General features: G+C 63.4%; 1 protein-coding gene across 2 annotated transcripts; it reads right to left on the bottom strand.

Annotated features, from left to right (window-relative positions):
• Positions 1-205: 205 nt before the first annotated feature.
• INPPL1 (inositol polyphosphate phosphatase like 1) lies at positions 206-14345 on the bottom strand. Of its 2 annotated transcripts, none has more exons than XR_016232127.1 (29): positions 14196-14345; positions 13095-13484; positions 10431-10494; positions 10187-10337; positions 9991-10111; positions 9674-9814; positions 9403-9496; positions 9236-9325; positions 8997-9095; positions 8745-8895; positions 8549-8655; positions 8161-8263; positions 7882-8078; positions 7114-7231; positions 6476-6572; positions 6112-6250; positions 5893-5992; positions 5700-5788; positions 5398-5479; positions 5184-5273; positions 4639-4752; positions 4414-4502; positions 3884-3971; positions 3682-3791; positions 3333-3411; positions 3099-3239; positions 1491-2163; positions 1106-1239; positions 206-996 (listed from the first exon to the last, which is right to left on the bottom strand). XR_016232127.1 is itself a non-coding variant. In XM_089330366.1 (29 exons), the coding sequence occupies exons 2-29, from the start codon at positions 13274-13276 to the stop codon at positions 906-908; spliced, it is 3780 nt and encodes a 1259-aa protein (XP_089186492.1). In that variant the 5' UTR covers positions 13277-13484; positions 14196-14345; the 3' UTR covers positions 206-905. The 2 variants fall into 2 exon arrangements, 1 of the variants encoding a protein (XP_089186492.1); XM_089330366.1 differs by having other exon boundaries at positions 3636-3791.
• Positions 14346-14432: the final 87 nt, after the last annotated feature.

Here is a 14432-nt window from a genome sequence, read left to right as displayed (position 1 = left end):
GGGCTGAACAGCAGTCTGAGGGGACCTGCCGCCCACGCGCCCCTCCGGCTCCTCTCCCTCCAGCGGGTCTGGCGCAGAGTGCCCCTGTCATCGCGGGGACTGCCCCAGGAGGAGGCAGAGGCTTCCTTTCACCTGATTTTTTTTTTTTTTTTGGTTGTTGCTGTTGTTCCTTTTCTTTGAAAAACTTGTAATTTATTGAGGTGAGTTTTGCTCAATCCAAATAAAACTTAATTTATTGAAGACATCCCACCAGCAGCCCTTCTGAGTGCCTAGGACAGGGCCAGGGCTATTTGCAGGAACCATCCCGGTTGCATCCAGCGAGGAACCAAGCCACGCGGTGCATTCCCAGCACGGGGAGGGGGGACAATCCAGGAGATGGCCTGCCCCTCCCCAGCGACCCCAACAATATTAAGGTGCCCTCCCTCCCCAAACCCACACAGAAAAGCTTAAATCACCATGGCCCAGGTCTCGGGCTATTCCTTCATTTCCGGACAGGCAGACCCCCCCCCCCCCCAATCAGGACAGTTGGAGGAGGTCTTGGTGGAGCTCCTCCCCCATGGAATAGACAGGGGAAGGCCACAGACACCACGGGACCATGTCGGGAGGGCCCCAACCAGTATCCTGGGTCCCAGGGGCACCACCCCTGGGGCTGGTAGGAGAGCCCCAGGGAAGGACAGCAACCAAGGAGGTGGAGTAACCATGGCAACTGGTGCCTGGGCCTTCAAGGTGAGGGGCAGGATGTCCTACTTAGGGCATTTGCGTGACTGGGCAGTGGGGAATGCAGATTCCCAATAAATAGGCAGCCAGGCACTGCCCCAGCCTTAACTTCCCAACGCCGGGGCTATGGCTGCGCCTTCGTCCAGGAGGAAGGGTGCCCACTTCCCAGCTTGGTGGGGTCACTGTCATTACTTGCTGAGCTGTAAGGTATCCAGAAGGAGGCGCTTGTGAGCTGGGTCCTGCACCCCAGCCTCCTCCAGGTCTTCCTCCGTGATGTCACTAAGGAGGGGGAAACAGAGGCTGGAGCTGGGCTGGAAGATCCTGATGGACCCGGGGTTCTGCCCCTGGGGGTCAGCCCCAACCCATCCGCCTCCAACCCCGCCCCCACCTGAGAAACTCCAGGTCGTCCCAGCCATTGTGCACCAGGCCCTCCTCATAGCGCTCCAAGCCGATGGCCCGCAGCCAGGCACCCATGCCCGCCTCGCCCAGCCCGCCGGCCCGCCCGCCCTGCGGGCACGGAGCCTGGAGAGACAAGGCAGGTCATGGTGAGCACTGTGAGTGCCCCCTCCCCCCCAGATGGAAACAGCTGCAGCCAGCCACAAACTACCCATGCTCTGGGGGAGAGGAGGCAAGCACGGGACCGAGTCATTGGTCCCCCCAGGTCCCAGGGCCCAGCCCAGGACGGAGGGGACATCGGGGCCCACTGGTCAATGGAGTGAAGGATCCCGCAGTCGGCGGGCAAGCACGCTCCTCAGGGACACAGGGCCAGTCACCTCCTCTGCCAGGTCCTCCTGGATGCTCTCTCGGATGCGGGGCGGAGGGAAGCTGAGGGGCCGGCCATAGTCTGAGGGCAGTCCTCGGGGTGGCTGCAGCTCCAGGGGGCTTGGCAGGAGCACGGAGCGGGCAGGCCCCGCCGGAGCATAGTCCACCTCGCTCAGCGTCTTGGCCATCTGCAGCACGGAGCAGGAGCGGTCGTCCCCGCTGGCGACATCGCCCAGGAAAGTGCTAGCAGGGGAGGGGCCTGGGGGCAGCGGGGGCCTTGGGTGGGCCTTGGGAGGGGGTGGGCCCCGGGCCTCACCCCCACATCGACCCCGGACTACCGGCCCCGGCAGAGGATCCAGACTGAGGGGCAGGAAGATGGCGGAGTCTGGGAGTGGGGGGGGAGGGAAGTCCGGAGGGGGCAGTGTGCCCCCCGACTCCTCATCTGATGAGCTCCCCTCTCCTGCCCGGGGGGGCCGGTGGCGCCCCAGCTGTGGGGCAGGCACGGTGACGGCCACTTTGTTCTTGGTGGCAGGCGGGACGGGGGCCCTGGCAGGCGAGGGTGGCTCTGGCGGCAGCAGCTGGTGTGGGACCCCTTCGAGGACGTAGTAGGCGGGGTTGTTGAAGCTGTTCTTGGGTGGGGGGGCCGCCACCCCTTCCGGCTCAGGAGCCCCCTCTGGCTTCAACCTGGGTTGGGGAGCAAGGAGGACTAGATAAGCACCCAGAAGGCCAAGGTGAAAGCCATGGAGGACAAGCTGGACGACTGGTGCGTGACCTGGAGCCCATACCTGCCCTCTGCTGCCCCTGGTTTGCTCATCTAGAGAGTCTAGCGGGGTGGGTAGGGGGTTGAATGGGTAACCCTAAACTCCCCGGCTTCGCTTGCTGAGACTCTCAGTCTTCTATGACTCTGTAACTAAAACCTCTGGCAAACAGAGCCAGGTCTGAACCGCCCCCTGGACACCTGGGGTCTCCCCGCCTCCCCAGCATCTGGGGCCGAGCTGTGGAATCTTACTCAGGAATTCAAGTCGTTTTTACTCGAGCCTTGGGGCTAAAACCAAAGACGATGAGTGAAGAAGCACCAAACTGTTCCAGGAGTTTTTGTTTAAATGCACGTGGCCACTGGCTACCCTCGGGTGCAAGCCTCCTCTCCCAGGGAAGGGGCCAGGCAGCACCAGTGCCCAGGACCCTGAGAGTTGTGGAAAGAAGTCCCTCGGGCCGTAGTTTGGGAAACTATATTAAGCAGAGTCGAAAGGAAGTGTCCTTCCTTCTCCCCTGCCCAGAACCTCGGCTAGTGCTGTTGTGCCCCGGGAATATCTAGGCAAAGACTCGGCAGGAAGCATCTCCCAAACCCGTCTGACCGCACGCCCGTCTCCAGCGGGGCCCCGGGGAGGGCAGAGTCCGAGCCAGCTCTGCTGACAGAGGGAGCTGTTTTTAAGGCAGGATCGAGAGGAAACACTGACTGTGCTCCCTTTGACTCGGAGCCACATCTAAGGGCAGCCTGGCTGGCTGGACCTGCCACGGGCAGAAGGCCACCGCACCTCTGACCACGGGGTGGCCCAGGACCCTGAGGGGCAGGTACAGTGACGGACAGACTGGGGGGTGTGACAGGCTCCTTCTCTCACCTGGGGGTCAAGGGCTCCTCCCGGGGCACTGCTCGGGGTGGGGCTGGGGGCCTCCCCGTTGGTGGCGGTTTCTCTGGTTCTTCGAATAACTTGGACAGCGGGCAGGAGGCCTCTGTGGAGGCTGGCTTGCGGCTCCCTGACCTGCCCGAGGTGCACAGGACAGGGAGATGAAGTGGAGCTGACCGGAGCGCCCAGGCACCCCTACACATGACACCCAACGCGGGCCCAGCTCACCTAGGCTCCTGGCTGCCTCGCGACACAGAGGGGGCTTTGCTCTTTGCTCCTGCCTCATCCTTATCAATGCTGATCCACTCTGGGTGGGTAGGGAGGGCAGACTCAGAGGGGCCCCAGGGTCCTGGGTCCCACAGACATGCGCTGGGCCTGCCAGCCCTGCCCAGCTCTTCCTGGGGCAGGCCTACTCCCGGCCCTGGTCAGAGAACCTCCGAGTATCTCAGGGGTTCCCACGTGACCCCGCCCCACGTCCTCCCCTCCTGGACCCCATCTCCCACCCCCCACCCTTCCCAAGGGAGCCCCCACCGTAGAGCCGCTCCCGGGTGCCCAGGCGCTCCGTGGGCACCCGCACCTTCATGGAGCCGCGGATGTTGCCCGTCTCCTCGCCGCGGTGGGACAGGAAGGTCAGGAACTGCTGGGCCGTGCTGCCAATCATGGACTTGAGCGCAACCACGCACTCCCCTGAGAGGCAGATGGGATGGGCCGGCAAATTGCCAAACCTTTCTGGGGCCCTGCTTGGTTCTCCTGCCCCCTGGGCACCCCTCACCCCTCACCATAGGATTCATAGCCATCCATGGACTTGACTGTGAGCAAGAGGTGCTGGTCTTGCAGGTATTCGATGTCAGCCAGAATGGGTTTGAGCTGGGAGCAGGGAGGCCCGATAAGGAACAAAGCCCACAGCCACCCCGCCCGCCCCTCGCACCTGCTGCCTCTGACATGGCTTGCCCCTGCCCTCACGCCCAGCCATGCTCGCTCACAATCACCCTTTAAGGAAAGATCCCAGACCCTTAATGTAGAAGACAGCCCTGCCTGGGCCTTCCACAGTACTCAACATCACAGTAACTGATTAACTTTTTGCATCGGTGGCAGCCAGTGTAGGACTTGACATTTAGCGAAGGCTCAAGAAATGCGGCTCCACAGCCTCCCAAGAAAGCAAACGCCCTGATCCTCACGCACGCCCAGCCCCCTCGCCCCCCCCCCCCACCCTGCGTGTCTGCCGGCCCTGCTCTCCCTCGCAGGCAGGCTCACCACTGCGTTCTGCCACAGCTTCACCCACAAGCCCCAGCCCTGCCCGCAGCCTCACCGTGGGTAGCTGGCGTGAGGACCATTGCACTTTGAGGAAGTTGATGTTATCACTGCTCTGGGCATCATTCTCGAAGCTCTTCTTGTACTCTAGGGCGGGGATGGGGACACCCAGCTGAGCGCCCCTCCCGCCTCCCTTTCCCTTCAGTAGGGGCTGACTGCTCTGGGCAGCCGCTGGCCCTCCCGCCCCTGGGGCCCACACTGCGCCCCAGGCCCCGTCTCTGACCCTCCAGGCAGGTGGAGTAGAACTCAATGAAGAACTTGGTGCGGCTGGCTGTCTTCACAATGGCCTCGATGCTCTCAAACTCGATGTAGGCCTGGTCCGAAGTCTTCGAGAGCCCTGAGGGGCACAGGAGGAGGACAGACAAGGGGGCTAAGAGGGCAAGAGAGGATCCCAGGAGCAACGGGGCAGGAAACTGAGGCCCTGGCAGAGTGGGAAGCAGGGCGAGGCGGGCCTTCCTGATCCTAAGCCACCAATGGGGAGACCCTGGAGCCCAGGCCGTAGATGAAAGACCCATCTCAGGGGGCTGGGGACCAGAAGTGCCTGCCCACTGACAATCTGCCACACCTCAGGCACACCTGGGCACACACGGGGCCCAGGGAGATACAGACACAGAAGTGTGCTTTTACACACACACATACCCCTCTCACAGTGACCCAGGCAGACACCCTGCACTTGCATGTACGAGTACACATACACTGATGTACATGTGCCCAGGCCACACCTGTGCCCGCCATGTGCGAGGCACCAAGCACACCCAGAATAGTCACCTTTCTTGGAGATGAACTGAGAGGTAACTCCAACCTCAAATGTCCCAAACACAGGGGAGTGGTCGCTGGTGACAATGTCATCCGTGCAACCTGGGGAGGGGGCACGGAGCTCATCAACCTGGGAGGGGGCAACGGCCCTCCTCTCGGCTCGGGCAGTGTCAGGACAGTGACCTCCCCCCAGCAGCACCCATCACCCAGGCCAGGAGGCACTGACCATAGGAATTGCAGATGATGTGGGTCTCAGGGTAGGACTTCCACAGAATCCGATCACACCACGAGGGCACGTTGGTCCGGACCTGGGGCAGGGTGGGGTGGGGAGGTGCACTGTAGTCAGGGCCACCAGCTGGGGGCCACTCAGCATGTGCCCTGGCCCCAGTACCCACCTCCCTCCTTGGAGCCTCCCATGCCAGGACTACCCTGAGGGCCTCAGAGCAGCCGTATAAGCTGGAGTCCTAACTAGCTCTAGAGTCACTGCAGGCCTGGGGAGCCCCAAGGACACGCTGGTTTCCTGCTCACCCCAGTTGGCTTCTGCTTGTGCCAGGCATACGTGTCCCGGGAACCCCGCTCGTAGCGGTAGGTGGGTGGGAAGGAGATCTCTTCCTCACCTAAGGCAAGCACGGACAGGTGGGGTTCAGGGGTCCTGAAAGCCCAGAGATACCCCGAGCCCCGCCCCCGGCCCTCGGGGGCTGCCTGTCAGGCCCAGACTCACTGAATCGGAGGAAGACCTTGTGCTTCTCCCGCTCCAAGTTGAGTTGGTCCACCCTGAGCAGGGGCTCAAACTCCTTCCTGCTGATGTAGTTCAGGATCTCCTGGGGACAGGGAATGCACGGGTTGCTGGAGGTTTTCCTCCTGAGTCAGAGCCAGGGGTGATGGCCACCTGGCCCCCAGCCTCCCCACGTCCCCCCAGCGGGGCCCTGGATGTCGGCACCTGGATGTCCATGTCTAGGCGATAGTTGAGGTCCCCAAACCAGAAGAGGTGGGTGAAGCGCAGAGAGATGTCAAAGGCATTGAGCTGCCGGTCGCCCAGCGAGAGCAGCCGCAGGATGTCCAGGTAGTTCTGGTTCCGCCTGAGGTCGGGGGTGCGGGGTTGGGGGAGGTACGTCCCAGTGTCAGGGTGTGGGGAAAGGGCCAGAGGGAACGGCTGGGAACAAGGCAGGGTCAGCAAAAGACAGAGGGGCCTGCAGTGGGGCCAAGGGGGAGGAGGGTCCCTGGGGGCTGGCAGGTGGGATGGAGACAGGGGTCAGAGGAACAGGGGCTAGGGCCAGCGTGGTGATCGGAAGGTACCCCCTCACCGCGCAGTCTTCTCGTTCCCCGAGGTGAGGTGGCAATTCACAAAGCCAAACGAGGTGCCGTTGAGCATGAAGGACACGCCCACAGCTCCCTTGTTCCCTGCCAGGGGAAGTGAAAGAGGAAGCCAGGGTCTCAGGGTGGGACTTCCGCCTGGGAGGGCTCCGGTTCTCTCCCAGTCCTTGGAGCTGCAGTGAGGGGATCTTTCCTCCCACCCCAGACAATGCAAGGCAGGCAGTCCCCCGAAAGCAAATATCCACACCACCCCCAAGGCCCCTCCTGGGGCGCATGTACACCACTGGGGGTCCCACGGGAGGGAGGGGAGAGGCTGTGCAGAGCCCATGCAGAGGGAGCCCTGCATGGCAATCATCAGACGGCACTAAGCCCGGCTCCCCCACTCACTTGCTGTGTGACCCTGGATGGGTTATTGGACTACTCTGAGAAAAGGGAGCAACTATGCTGGCCTAGCCTTCCCAATGGGGCTGGAAGAGGCATAGAATAGAACTGCTTTATGAGGTTCAAAGCACCCCATCGACGGGAAAGCTGAGACCCCCAAAGCCGGGGAGCCCCTGAACTGGAGAGGAGGCAGGTGGCATGGGCACAGGGAGCCCAGTGCCCTCAGGAACCCCCGGCGCCTGCTCACCCAGAGTGTTGGCGATGCCGGTCTTCACGCTGGAGGTGCTGACGTGGCTGATGCGGTTCTCGTGCTCTGGCTTGACCAGCACGGCCACCTTGATGTTCCACAGCGACTGCATGGCAATCTGCATGGAGGGGTGGCGTCACCCCCGTCCTGGGCTAGGCCCCTGTCCGCACTCGCCCTGGCCTACAGTTCACACTGTTCTGTCAGTCACCAGACAGGGAGGCCTGGCACTGGGGTGGACATCTGGCTCAGCCGATGCCGCCTGGGATGCTCACACCCCATACTGGAGTGTCTGGGTTCGAGTCCCAGCTCCGCTCCCAGTCCCAGCTTCCTGACGATGCACACCTTGGGAGACAGCAGTGATGGCTCAAGTAGTTGGGTCCCTGTACCCACAACGGAGACCAGGATTGAGTTCCCAGTTCCTGGCTTCACACTGGCACAGCCCTGGCTGTTGTGGGCATTTGAGGAATGAACCAATGGATGAGAAATCTCTCCCTCTCTCTTTCTGCCTTTCAAATAAGTAACATTTTTAAATAAAAAAAAATTTAAAGAACTACTTTAAAAAAGAAAAGATCTGCTACCCTCTTCCCCAAGGAACCAGGGAGCACACGGTCCCCTTGTAGCAAGGACTCAGGTTAGGTCTCCCAAAGGGTAAGCCCGGGGACCAGGACAAGCCAGTCTAGCTCTGTCCCCTTGGGAGGTCGGTGAAATCACGCAGGAGAGTGTGCAGTGGGGTGTGAGGGCAGGGGACTGGACAAGGTGACCCCTCACCGGGCGGTAATCCAAATCTGTGAGCTCCTTGAGGCCCCCACGCAGCAGGTCCAGCCACTCTCGGTCGCCCACCGAGTTCTCCTGGGTCCCAAAGACATAGATGTCGTGGGGTATGGTCACTGTGACCTCGTCCAGGGTCTTCCCCAGGCCCTTTGATGTGAACCAAGATGTCACGTTTTTCGGAGGTGGCACACTTCCTGGAGGTGGTGGGGGTAGGAGGTCAGGCCCAGGCTCTGGGGGCCACGCCCCTCTCCCACCCTAGCCCAGCCCAGGCCTGACCCATGTTCCAGGTGCCTATGAAGACAGAGATCATGTCGGGCTCATCCTGCTTGGAGTGCTTGTTTTTCATGAGCTGCAGCAGCTGGCAAAAGGCCTCCCGCTTCTGCAGGGGACAGCAGCCAGTCAAGGGCAGGGAGATGCCAGGAAACACACCCCCCCCAGGAGCCAGGAGGGAGGCTCTCGCCTGCCTGGCTCACCTGGCTACACCTGCCACACAAGTCTGCAGCAGGTGCTCCGCGAGTGAGCACAGCAGGAACAGCTGAGCCACCCCCAGGCTACCCGCTCTCAAGGCCCCCTCTGCCGGAAGGGGTGGCACACCTACATCACGCGTTCCCTCTCCCCACCCAGTGGGTGAAAACACCCCTCCAGGGACCCTGGGAGCCCTCACCCGAGCACTGACAAAGATGAAATCCTTGCGCTGCGTCCGCTCTTTCTCCTTCTCAAACACGACACCAAGCTTGTTCTGGACACGCTGGGATTTAATGAGCTGGCGGACTAGGCAACAGAAGGTCGGTCACACGGGCCTGCAACCCCCAGCCAAGGGCCCCGCTCGGCCCCCCTCTCCAGACCCGGCCCCGGCTCACTGCGGTCATGGGTGAAAGTGGTCCAGTCCTCCTGGGAGTCCCGCTGTCTTCTCAGCAGCACCAGCCGTCCGCCCTCCACATCCACGCTCAGCGTGAACTTCTGCGACTTCCCGATCTTGGTCAGGTCGCCCAGGGTCACATCCAGCTTCACCTGCAGGCCAGGAGGCGGGGAGGCTGCTGACAAGACCTTGGTGACGGTGCCCCCTCCCCCTCCAGTCTCCCACACCCGTTGGGGCCCCACCTGCCATGTACCTCAAAGGCCTGCACGGGGATGGTCTTGGCCTTCCGTATGGACGGCTGCAGGGGAGCAGGGGGTGCCGTGGAGCTCATGTCCTGTAGGGCCTTCAGGGCCTGCAGGGGATGGGGTGAGGTCAGGGCACACGCCGAGGGGAACAGCTGGCCCTGGGGCCAATGCTGGGCTGTAGATCAGGGCTGGGAACAGGGCTGGGCCAATGAGAGAGGACAGTGACGGTGGTCAGGGGTCACGCCACCTTCTTCTGGATGCCAGACAGGAAGTCCTTGAGCACTGACAGCTTCAGTACCAGGCTCTCTAGTTCCTGCTCCCCAGTCTGTGGTGGGTTCTGGGGGGAGAAAGAATAAGGCTTGCACGGGAAGGGCCCCAGGAAGTACCCCCCAAGAGGTCTCCCCAGAGCCCCACCTGCTGCTGCAAAAGGCGAGTCACCATGGGCGAGCTCTGCTGGTCAAACACCTTGGACAGGATCTCCAGGCCAGACAGGACCTTGTCCACCTCACTAGGGGAGACAGCAGGAAAGAGGAATCCCACCCCAACCTAAGGCAGTGCAGCGCGCACCTTCACTGTGTGGACACAAGGGTACAGGCGAGGCAGAGTCAAGAAGCGACGACTCATTCACAGCTGGGGTCAGGGTCAGGGGTCAGAGCGAAGCGCATGGGTTGGCTGTCCCCGGTACCTGTGCAGCCTCCGGCAGGAGGTGACCAGGGTGCGGGTGAGGTGGGGCAGGTTGCTGGCTCCGCCTCTCACAGCCTCCAGGTCCAGCCCATAGCTACCCTTCAGATACTCGTGTGAGACGGTGCTGAGCCCGTTGGGAGCGCTTCAAGGAGGGGTTAAGAGTTAGTGGAGGTCCTTCTGACCCTGTCCCACCACGTCCAGCCCATCCCAAGACCCGGCACTGGTGGGCCCGGGTGTGCCTGCCTCTGGGGCTCCATCCGGGGAAGAAGGTCAGGAAGCAGTTCTCCTGGGGGCACGGGAGAGGGGCTGGGGTCTCACCTCTCAGCAGCGGGAGTTGTGGGCGTCTCGGGGGCTGGCGATGGGCTGCTTTGCCCCACTTGGCCAGAAATGCTGGTGGAGCCAGAGCGCGGCGGCAGCGGGGGCTTCTCATCCTCCCCATCTGTGGACAGGGGTCAGTGTGGCAGCAGCTGGGGCCTCCTTCCCTCAGCGGACCAGGGGTGGGGGCGGGGCGCACCTGAGGCGTCGCGGTCGTCCGGCGGGTCCGGCTCTCTCTCGCCCTCTACAGGCAGCAGCAGGGCACACACGAGGCCCTGGTTGGGCTGGGCGTACAGGCCGACGAGCTCTCCCAGGGTCTGGAAGCGCCGCACAGGCACACCCTGCGAGGTCTGGGAGCCGGCGAGGGGTGGGGGAGAGTCAGCCAGCAGGTCCTCCAGCCCCACACTGGATCAAGGTCAGGGGTGCGAGGCCCACGGTCCTACCTGCACGGCCAGGAAGTCCTCTCCATCAGGCAGGATGCGGTATGTGTGCACATGCTTCTGATACCTGTGGGCAAGGCAGGACACAGGATCTGCCACCTGGCTCAGCCCCCCCAGCCCCCCAGCCCCCACCCGACCCCTGGCCCAGGCTTCACAGGGTTAACAATGGGGCCTATCTACTTCCACCATCCTCCTAGTGCTGCCAGCAAGAGCAGGAATGGCCAGCACACACACACACACACACACACACACACACACCCCAACAAGCCCTACAGAAGCTCCACACCCACCGCAGAGGCAGGGCTGGGAAAGCAACAGGCAGCTCTTTTGTGGCCTCTACAGCTGTCTAAACAGCCCCTCTGGGCTGTGGTACCAGGCTGGGCCCCCCGCCAGAGTAAGAGTCCTCAGAAGCCTGGTGGCCTCTCTGCACGTGTGCTCCCGCTGTGTTTGTGTGGCCGTCTGGCTCGGCTGGAGTCCCTTGTGCAGGGGGCAGGTTCACTGGGGAGGATGGGGGCAGCGTCCTAGTGCCTTCCCTGGACACAAGCGATGAGGGGCCCCCTCGGGGAGCCCTAGGCTGAGGAGGGGCAAGGGGGTTGCTGACAGACGGCAGCAGCAGCTGAGCAGGGGACAGCTGAGCCAGGCACACACTCAATGGGGGATGGAGGACTCCCCAGGCCTGCACGCCTCAGGGTCCTCTCGGCCAGGAAAGGCACCAGGGCCTGCGCGTATGTGCTGGCGCCTGTCAGAGGAGGCCCCACGCCGTGGCCATGGGTTCATTCTCTCTCCTCGGGTTAGCTGGGCACAGGGGCTCTCCTGGCTGCCAGGGCTGGGAAGGTGTTGCTGAGTGGGTGTGTCAGTCTGTGGGCTGTGTGTCTGTGTTGACAACAACAGCAGCATTCCATCAACCAAACTCTGCCTCTGCATCAGGCCGCTGCTCGGCGGCCCTTGCTTCTCACTCCATGCTCACATTCTGAAGTAGAAATGATTATTATGCCCATTATCCAGATGAGGAAATCGAGGCTCAAACATGCAAAACTGATCTGCTCGAAGTCATGGAGCAAGTAAAAGGCAGAGCTGAGATTTTAAACGGGATCAGAAGCCAGGCTCTGTATCCCAGCCTGTGGTCTAGTGCCTGTGCATGCTGGGGCGGGGGTGCGTCTTCCGTGCTCTCCATGTACACGCAGGTGTGTACAGGTAAGCAAGTGTGGTATCGGGAAGCCTAAGGAATTGCCCACTTCTGATCCTCAGGCCCCTGAGGACTGCAGGGAGCTGCCCGAATCAGCTGGCAAAGCTGGAGCCCCCACACACGGACAGACCTCCCTCACCCCACCTGTGCCCTCCCCTGGCAGTGGAGCTAGGAGTCGCCCCAATCAACAGTAATGTTCCAGACCCCAGCTGTCCCCCTCCCACTCAACAGCTGACCCAGCACCTGCCTCCTTCCCCTCCCTAATTAGGGGGCTGCGAGGCAGGGCTCCGGGGACACTCATCTGCCTAAGAGTCTGGGCCTCGGCAGGTCAGCAGCCAAGGCCAGGCTTTCTCAACCTCTGTGCCACTGACACGGTGGGAGCCTGTCCTGTCTGGTGCGCTGCAGGACGGCCGCCAGCACACCTGGCTCCGACCACCATTCCAGCTGTGACCAATCAAAAACGTGTCCCCTGGCCTAGGAGAAGGGGGCCAATGCTCACCCCAGAACTGTCAGGAACACAGAGGGGACAGAAGGGACAGGGTTTGGGCAGGGAGGTTCACAGGGCCACGGGGGAACATAACCAGATCTAAACAAAGCAGCCTGCAGCGTCCCGCTTGCTCTTGTCCAGGGGCCCACAAACGTCCACTTACACCAGACTGCAAAGGGGGGACAGCGCAGGGAGAAGACTGCAAACTGAAAGTGCAAACTCATGCCAACACCACTGCCGCCAAGGCTCACAGGTACCGGCACGGGACCAGGGCCACTCTGAGAAGCACCAGGGTAGCGCTACACTCGGTACTCATAGCTTAGGGCTACAGCGGTCAGATAACCAGGGCTCAAGCCCAGAGCCCGGGCACACTCGCTCACTGATTCATAAACTAATGGTATGGTCCCATGCATCTTAGCCCTTGGTGTCCTCAAGCCTTCCCCTCAACACCCACCACCTGGCCGCTGCCCTCCCCCCCATATACTGCCAAGGACAGACAGGACCCCCGGAAGAGGTTCCTGGGCATCCAAACACACCCCATCTATCCTGCTGCCCCCAACTCCTGCTACTGCCTACCACCCTGACACTCAACAAGCAGATCTGCACACAACAGCAGAGCACACTAGCACACCTGGCGCCCCTTCCACCTGGGGGATGGCGGGGGGAGGGGGTGGAGTCTGCTAGGCTCGCCTGCATTGTCCGCCTTCACAACCACCATGGGCCGCAGAAACCACCATGGGCCGCAGAACCCCACGTTCTCTGTCCTCAAGGCCCCAGAAAGTGCGGCCAGACGTGCAGCAGGAAGTCAAAGCCCCTTGCATGCTTCCTCAGCCCCAAGGCCCCCACTCTGGCACTGGAGGCAGTGCTGGGGCCCCGCAGCCGCGGCCCCGACCCCGGCCCGGCCCAACCCCGCTCACCTACTGCACACCCCTGGTGCCCCGCCCGCCGGGACGCCCCCCGCCCTCCCCGCCCCCACACACCCGCCGCAACTCACAGGACGCAGAGCGCGAAGGCCCCCGCCACGCTCTCGCTGTCTCGGACCAGGAAGCTGCCATCGCGGCCCGCCCGGGCCAGCAACTCCTCTGCCGCAGCGCGGCTCAGGTCGCGGTGGTACCAGGCAGGAGCCGGGCTGCCCAGCGCGCCCCCAGGGCCCGGCGTCCCGCAAGCCGAGGCCATGGCCCGCGCAGCGCTCAGCGCCGCCCGCGCCCGCCGGCCCGCGCCATCCGCCCCGGGACGCTGGAGGCCGAGGCCGAGGCTGGGCCCGGGACCTGGGCTTGAGGATCGGCGGGCCGGCCCGGGATGGGGATCAGGGCTCCTCGCTCCGCCGCGCAGGCCGCCTCGCTCGCCGCCGCGCAGCCGCCGCTGCCTGCAGCGCCGGCCTCAACTTGAAGAGAAAGAAAAGTTTGTTCAGAGGCGGCGGGGGAGGGGCGGGAGCGGAGCTCAGGGCCCGGCGGCCGCCCCCTCCCCCTCCGCTGGGCCGCAGCCCGCACCTCCCCTGCCCCCAACCTCTTCCCGCGGGGACGCAGCCTCCACGCTCCTGCGGGACCCGAACCTCTCAGACCCCACAGCGACCCTGCCCCTTCGCTCCCCGAGGAAGTCCAGCCTCCAGCCCCCTCCGAGGGCCAAACCGCCCCCTCCTCGTCCTCTCCCGGACACTCGGGGGTCCCGGGACCCCCCTGGAGAAGTCACACCTTCTCAATACTTGGAATGAAATGACCCGCGAGCCCCCAAAAAAGGTCTCATTCCACCCCCAAATCCGTTCCATCCGAACCCCTACAGCATCGAGGGATCGGGCTCCCGAAATCTAGGGTGAGCCGGTCCCCTTCGCTGGGGCAAGACTCCAGCCTCCTCTTGAATTTCGACTCCCAACCCGGCCAGGCCCGCGCCCGACAGACCCCGCCGGGAATGGGGGTGGGGGATGGAATCCCCTCCACGGGCCCCAGACAAGGTCTGGGACCCTCGGCCGCTCACGCACGTTCCCGCCGCGCCCTGGATCGCCCCCGCGCCGCGGGCCGGGGTCTCCAGGGGCGCGGCCGTGCTAGGGGAGGCAGCCCTCGGTCCCCCGAGGGAAGGCGCCCCGATCCCGGCTCCCGACCTCGCGCGCAGCGCCCCCGCGGTGCTCCTCCGGGCCTCCTCCCCGGCAGTGGCCACTTAAGATGGCCCTGGGCCGGCCGGCCGCCCCGGCGCCGCGGACCCGCGCGAGCCCGGCTGCCCGCTCCGTGCGGCTGGGAGAGGCTACGAGGGCAGACTCAGCGGAGACTCGGGGCTCGTAAAGCGCTCGGCACGGGCCCGGCCTCCGGCGGGCGCCCCCGAGGGGCGGCTATTTCTGTTA

This window comes from Oryctolagus cuniculus, chromosome 1 (assembly GCF_051225735.1).
Source record: "Oryctolagus cuniculus isolate XC-2025 breed Fujian yellow rabbit chromosome 1, ASM5122573v1, whole genome shotgun sequence".
In the NCBI taxonomy this organism is placed as follows: Eukaryota; Metazoa; Chordata; class Mammalia; order Lagomorpha; family Leporidae; genus Oryctolagus; species Oryctolagus cuniculus.
The sequence above is the reverse complement of the archived record's forward strand: the minus strand, read 5'-3'. Positions and strand labels throughout refer to the sequence as shown.

Excerpts from the sequence above, each read along its gene's own strand:
- INPPL1 (XM_089330366.1), bottom strand. The coding sequence starts at position 13,276 with ATGGCCTCGGCTTGCGGGACGCCGGGCCCTGGGGGCGCGCTGGGCAGC. Across the intron at positions 8,079-8,160 it reads CATAGGCACCTGGAACATGG|GAAGTGTGCCACCTCCGAAA; the intron begins GTCAGGCCTGGG and ends CACCACCTCCAG. Across the intron at positions 2,164-3,098 it reads GAGGAGCCCTTGACCCCCAG|GTTGAAGCCAGAGGGGGCTC; the intron begins GTGAGAGAAGGA and ends TCCCCAACCCAG.